The sequence below is a fragment of the Elephantulus edwardii genome, unplaced genomic scaffold (genome assembly GCF_000299155.1).
Source record: "Elephantulus edwardii isolate Elephantulus edwardi_28Jun2011 unplaced genomic scaffold, EleEdw1.0 scaffold00146, whole genome shotgun sequence".
Classification (NCBI taxonomy): domain Eukaryota; kingdom Metazoa; phylum Chordata; class Mammalia; order Macroscelidea; family Macroscelididae; genus Elephantulus; species Elephantulus edwardii.
Window position 1 is genome coordinate 3,368,388 of NW_006399896.1, and position 7,130 is coordinate 3,375,517.

General features: G+C 48.2%; 1 protein-coding gene across 2 annotated transcripts in view; it reads right to left on the reverse strand.

Moving 5' to 3' along the window:
- Positions 1–3,963, reverse strand: part of DUSP10 (dual specificity phosphatase 10) — a 71,871-nt gene extending 67,908 nt beyond the window's left edge. The window contains exons 1-2 of one of the 2 annotated variants that reach the window (XM_006894545.1): positions 3,894–3,963; positions 972–1,825 (exon numbers count right to left, since the gene is read on the reverse strand). In XM_006894545.1, coding sequence (XP_006894607.1) covers positions 972–1,782 — 811 coding nt within the window. In that variant the 5' untranslated portion in view covers positions 1,783–1,825; positions 3,894–3,963. Of the gene's footprint in view, positions 1–971; positions 1,826–3,893 lie in introns of those variants that run through there. The other variant, XM_006894546.1, reaches the window with a different exon arrangement.
- Between the last annotated feature and the right edge of the window lie 3,167 nt (positions 3,964–7,130).

The following is a 7,130-nucleotide window of genomic DNA, read 5'->3' on the forward strand; positions in this document are numbered from 1 at the left end:
GCCAATAGTAGAAAAGGGGGAAAATATGACTAATTCTCACTACCATTACCAAGCCACTGAAGAGGAGAGTGGTATGCAGCGCCCTCAAAGGATGGTTTCTGATGCAGAAGAGCACAGTTGGGGTGGGCAGGTGATGAAGGCTCCTCTAGTACACTAGAGGACACTGTGTGGAAGAAGTAAGCAGTTTGGGCCTTCTGCCAGAGCAGCGCCCCAATGCCAAAATTGTTCCTGATTAAACATACCAGGACAAGCAACTACCACTCCATCTTGAGGAGATACAAAATACTAATGGCTGTCAAGTGAGGCCAGAGAGGATGGTAAATAAGGACGCAATTCCTGGAAATGTGTCTGTCCCCATGGGATTTTTTTTGTTAGAAGGATGGATGCCTTTGGTAACCTGGGGTTTGCTGGGTAACGTTAAAAATCTTTGCCCTTCCTGAAGGTCACTTTACAGATCATAGGAATGCTAATCTGGTCAAACTGAGGAGAAAGAGGAAGAACATCCACAGAAATAATCTATAGCTTTGCCTGTGATCCATCACCATTGGGGTTTCCTCCATTCCATCAACTTAGTTAAGTCTGAGAGACAGTCACTTGAACTAGATATTGATCGGAATAGAGAGCTATCAAAGGACCCAGGCTTGAGATCTCATCTGAGATAAAGCTTCTGTGTATAAAGATGAGAGTACAGTCTCAGAGAGGTGAGTTACTTGCATAGTGTAAACTGGAAGCCAAAACAAGATTACGACTCCGATCTGCTGGCTTCTCGCTCAATGTTTTTTGGGTTTGGCTTGTACATGTGTGTGTTTATGTATGTGTTTCTATTTTTAACGCTTTCCCCATACAATTAAGAAAGGTCATGGAAGAGAAGACACGAAAAAGGTTTGTTTGGGTTTTTCATATCCAAGGAAGGAAAAGTTGTTACTCGTAAGGAAAATCCAGGCTGATTGGGAGGGGGGCAGGGGCATTACCTTTCAACACGAGAGGTTCTTTGCCTTCTCTCTTCAGCGACTCGAGGACTATGTGGAGTGGTTGGGAGGGCATCACTCGGCTGGGCTCATTGGTATTCTCATCATAAACTATAATTTCTTTGGAAAAGATCCTCTTGAAAGAGTCTTTGCCTTCCCTACAGGAAATCAAGTCTAGGACAGTGATCTTGCCCTGCTGCAGCCTCCGCCGGCTGATCTTGTCGGCACAGTTGATGTGGACAGCTCCCTGCATATGACTCTTATTATACTCCATGAAAGGCCTGCAGTCAATGATCACGGGGCCCTGGCTTGGCAGATGGCTCTTGCTGCACTTGGTCATCTTCTTCGCCAAGTCGTTGGGGTAGATGATCTTGATGCTGGCCAGCTGCTTGGGGGTCCCTGACACAGAGCTGCCCACCCCTCCTAATGGACTCATAGGGCCTGTGTTCTCATTGTTGTTGACCATCTGGTAAGCAGGGCAGGCAGTCGAGGTTCCAATGGCCGTGGTGGCAGTCCCGGCAGCGATGGCTTGGGTTGGGGTCTGATTGTCCTTGTCGTAGGTTGCCACAGTGCAGCAGCTGGCACTGCTGCATCCACAATTCAGGGAGCGGGCAGAGCCGCTGGATGAGGGCATATACGTCAGTTTCGCAGCCTTGAGGGTCACAACGGTGGTAGCGATGACAGGAGGGTGGCCGTCACTGCCTGGGACAGCAAAGCCCAGGTAGCTTGAGTCTAAACAAAGGTTGAGATCCTGAGGTCGGACGGGCCTAGACAGTGCCACCACTACCCTGTCGTCTAAAGGAGATGGAGGCATGAGGAGGCTGAAAACTGGCAATTCAAGAAGAACTCAAAACAGTCTGCAAAGAAGGGGAGGAGGGAAGAGAGAATAAAGTCACATGACACAAAAGGCAGTCTAATCCAATCCCTCAGGAAAGAGCCTCGCAGCCCTCTGAGCAAAGTCATCCTAAGTGCCCTTTACCATTCCGCTCTCAAAGCCCAAGACTCATGTTTTCACACACAGAAAGAGGATGCACCCACCCAATGTGGTTGCTAAGTCTAAGGTTAAACATAGAGTCTCTACACAGATATTGTTAAAAACCTCTCAGAGTCTTCCATGCAAGCTCAGCCTTGGCAATAGAAAAAAACGGACACAAAAATTAAGCTGAAAATAGGAAGGAGGAGTCTTAAAAGAGGTCCTCTCTTCACTCTGGACCTCAGCTCCTGGGCAGAAGTATACAGCAACCATCTGAGAAATCTACCATGTGTATAACTCTCACACATTTCCCTCTTAATCCCTTCATGTGCTGCAAAGGCAAAGCGATGACCAAGAGCTCTGGCAAGGAGTCACAGAAATACACAGCAGCTAAATATATTGCAAGGCAGATGCCGGCTTCGTGCGAATCACAATGAAAGTGTCCCCCTAAATACATCTACTTATTAGGTACTTTTCTTGCTTCCCAGTGTATCAGATCCTCCAAAAAGCACAACATAGTCATATTACAACTTCCCATGTGCCACATTAGCCTTTTGTAAATTAATCTGCATTTCCCCATTTCACTTGTTTTAAAACAAAGCCTTTAAGCCAAGGACCCTTGTACCTTCACCCCCACCATTAAAGACAGAACTACCTAAACTCTCCTCCCCCTTCATTTCTTCCACTCATACAAAAGATGCATCTTATAGCTCCTATTATTGACAGCCAGCCAGTTGCTCTGTATGGTATTTCAACCGCATCCAGATGGTAAACTCCGAAAAAGAGGATTGAACTTCTTGTGGATTCCATAAAGAGAATTTCCTTATCTAAGGGACACAGTAAAATTTTGTCCACAGGCTCTATGTCCAATCTCCTGAGAGAGCATCTGCAAAGGGACAGGTTCTTTTTCCTTATAAATATAGCGGCAAGGCACAGGGTGGCCTGCTAGTTCTTCTCTTTCTAGTAGACAAGCACACAGAAAAGAACCTAAACCCCAAATAAGAGCTGTTCGTCTAAACGAACTTTAAGAGCTATCTGGAAAATATCATCTATCTATCCCCTCTACACACGACAGTTATCTGAAGTGTCACAGGCAGAATCCATCCACACATGGGCATGCAACTCATCATGTCCCCAGATCACTACCTACTCAGGTTTCTCTCACTCACCTTTGGATGGAAGCGAAAGAGCCAACCCTCTCACTTCTTCCCTTGTGTAGTATTTTTTGAAAAGCCGAGTACTATTCCAGAAGCTATAACTGTTTCCCATCTGGACCAAACAGTGAAAGCCTTTGCTATTGTGTTACATTGTAGAACCTATCCCAGGATCAACAGTCCATTTCCTCAGAGAGGGATGCAGAACATGTCCGGGCAGACACACAGAGACCCCCATTTCTAACACAGAGTGCGCAGCCAGCACGCACGCACAGAGTGGATAGAGGCCGGCATCCCTGCAGCAGACCGCCCTGCTGATATATCACCCGTGAAACCTCCAGTCTGGCCCAGGAAACCTCTCAGACAAATGCTGAACTGCCCTCTTCTCTCGCGGTGGCCCTTCACCACAAGACTAGGGTCGGATTGGCAAGAAATGAAAGTGGTTAGAAACTCCCCTTCCCCACTCCTGGGGCACTTAAAGCTCTCCCTTCACAATACAGCGTGCTAACAAGCGTCAGGCATTTAAAATTACCGCAAAGCATCCCAACAAATCTTCCCCCTGTCTCTGCCTCAAATCCAAATAGACTGCAGAGAGAGTAAACGCATTGAGCAGCAGGAGTCAGACCTTATAACCTCACCTGCTGTGGCTCCTCATCAGTACTGCATCTCTCTGTCTCTGTCTCTCTGTCTCTGTCACACACACACACACACACACACACACACACACACCCCTCCCACCTTCCACTCCTCTACCTCTACTCCCAGTTCTCCTAAGTATCGGCGGTGACTTCTACTTACTTTATAAAATAATAGCCCTTCACCATTTGGCGCTCTGCTTCTGCTGTAGATTCACACACTCAGCCCCCATTCACTTGGCTTCATTGATCTCCAGCAGCAACATAGTTACTTTCTCTTTTGCTACACTGTAAATGTACGGTTCTAAAGGGGAGGACCCGCCAACGACAGACGGCGCGCTGGACCAATAGAAATCCGGAGAAACCCCATCACCGCCTCGTAGCAGGCTGCGACCAATGGAGAACAGGGAAAGGCGGGTTGGAGGCGTGGCCTCGTCTCTTTAAGGCGGGGCTACCCGACGCGTTTTCGAGTCTTCTGTGTTATAATACGGGCGGTGATGTCATTGGCAACCAATCAAACACTTAAAAGAGCCAGGCGGGGCCCGCGCGAAGCAGCTGCTCTCTATTTACACGTAAACCGAACCGGCAGGCTGCGGTTAACCCTTTGCGGGGCTGAATTGTCAATGGGCTGAACTCCTCTTTCCAGCTCACCTGGCTCTTTTCCGCTGAATGGGATCCTGCAGAGCTTGCTCACCTGGGGACAAGTCATGCTGGCATTTTATTTTTCTTTCGTGCTCTGCATGGATTGTCAAAAGTGCCGAAGTAACTTTCTGAAGGCGGGAGGAAATGAGGACAACCGCCGTCGCTAGTGTGCAGCTGGCTGCTCTTGCAGCTCCCGGGGACTTGACCGAGTCCCAGCCCGTCTGGAGAGACTGGACGTTGTGGTGAGGGGCGCCATCTTTCCTTCGATCCGCACATTTGACGCCTGATCGGCCGAGCGGAGGCCCCGTTCCCTGGGGACACCCGCGGGGCCACGCGCAGAGGGACGCGCCCGCCGGCCCCCAGATGTCGCTGCCCCTCAGGCTGCCCAACTGCTGCCCGGCGTCTTCGTCGTTGGGGCGACCTGACACCATGCTGGTGGCCTTAGTCCACGCCCCGGTCACGCCCCCGCCGTCCCCCATCCTCTCCGCCGGGCAGGAACGGGAGGGTCGTCGTGGTAGCGCCCCTGGGGGCTTCCTGCAGGACAAAGACTTGTCGGAGGTCAGCGATGACTGCAGTCCCTGGCGCCCGGCGTTCTGTACCTCCTCGCGCCCCCGCTGTGCCCCCCAGAGTTGGCCCCCGACGGTCACCGGGGGCTGGCCACGGGCTTTCCCTCGGGCTGGCCACACGGGGTGCTGGCGCGGCGCCCACCGCCCTGTGCCCCTGGCGCGCCCCGGTGCCTCGCACTGTGGAAGGCAGAGCTGCGGGGGCGCCCCGGGAGCTGCCCGCGGCGCGAAGCAGGCAGAGCTCAACAGCCAGATCCACTGGGGCCCCCAGGGCCGCGGGGCTCTGGCCATCAGAGGGGTCGCCACCTACCGAGCTCGTCCAGAAGACAAAAATAGGGGGCGAGGCTGGTCCGCCTGCACTCCGGCAGCAAAGCGTTATGGAAATTTCGGGAAAGTTGTCTTTGGGTACACAAGGGAGTGGAAACGCCAAAATGAAGTGCCGGGAATTGGCCTCAAAGATTAACTAAAGAAAGTGTTTTTGTTTTCCCCACCTCTCTGTCTCTGGAAGGTGGAGTAGGGTGAGGCTTGAAATAATGCGGTGGAATAAATACATTGTGAGCATTATGGAATGTTGGCCTGTGACTGTTCTGTCTTACTGGATTGTAGGTGTTTGGAAATACATTAAAAACTCTAGATTTAGTTAAGTGGCGTCAATATTTGTTGTTGTTATTATGTACCCTCAAGTCGCCGGCGACTCATAGAGACCCTATGTCCAACAGCTGTGATCCCTGCTCTATCCTGTGCCAACATTTTTGTCTCTGACACTGAGTCAATCTATCTCATTAAGGGTCTTCCTCTCCTGCATTATCCCTCCACCCGCCCAAGCAGCATGTCCCTCTCCTAGGTCTGGTCCCTCCTTGCAACATGCCCAAAATATGTCAGACAAAACTTAAGAATTTTTTTTTTGAGGACCCATCTGAAATTAGAAGATGCCAAAGGGCCTTCGAAAAGAAATTCCCTTAGGTACTTCTGAAGAAAAATCATAGCATCGCATGCTCAGACTCATTCTAGCTCTTACATAGCATTGTATAAAGAGCATTGAATGCATAACATCTTGTTGGTTTTTTTTTTAATAACTTCATTTTAAATTTCATATTGGTTTATTTACAACATTCGAATACATTAGTTTTCACACCACATCTTTTCTATTTCCTTCACACACACACACACACACACACACACACACACACACTGCCTGCCCCCAAGATTTTGTGTTTCGTAGAACCACACACCAACAAAAGGGTATATCTGCTCTCTTACTAATAACTCAAGAGTGGGTAATGTTTGGTTTTTACACATTTGAAGATTCATAGATTGTGACCAAGAAAGTTGGATTATGGGAAATTGCCATAGAAATTAGAAAAGAACTTCCCAGAGGGTCGACCCTGGATTCATTCTGTTGGTCAGGCTGACTTTAAGCCTCTCTTTCCCTAACAGTAGACTTCTCTCAGAAAAGTTCACTACTTTAGGGTGCTGCAGATCTAAGGATAAATCTTCATTCTGACCCTCAGTTATTTATTCATCCAGAGTGTGAATTCACTTATTTAACTCTAAAATGATATAAACCCAAATCGGTGTAAAGGGAGGAGATCTTTGTTGATGATAAAAGAAATTTACTTGGATTAAAAGAAAAAGTTTTGTCCTTGGTTCAGAAAATGAGATCCTTCTTTGTAGAATTGTTTATAATCTATAAATAATGAGCGTATTGCTGCTAACGCTACAGTATCTAAACTCAACCAAATGAGAGATTTATGCAATTGCACAAGATTGCTTAAAACCTTTCCCTCTGATGCCCAAAAGGAGAAAAAGAACTTTTGAAAGAAACGGAGCCCTTTTAATGAGATGATCATTCATTATCATTTTAGGATAGCAGATAATTATCATTTAGTTGACTAAGAATTTAAGAATTCCAAGCTGAAGAATTAGGAAAGTGTGCAAGCTTTATCATCAGATCTCAAACCTGAAATAGGGAATAATTATAAGATCACTAGCATAAAGAAATCTTTGTGTTGTTTGTTGTTGTTATGTGCCGTTTCTTGTTGTTATGTGTCGTTTGCGACTCATAGGGACCCTACGCACAACAGCCCGAAACCCTGTTCTGTCCTGCGCCAACCAGCACGGCCTCTGACACACCCATCCCAACTACCCCAGTCACCAAATCAGTCCATCTCATAGAGGGTCTTCCCCTCCTGCGC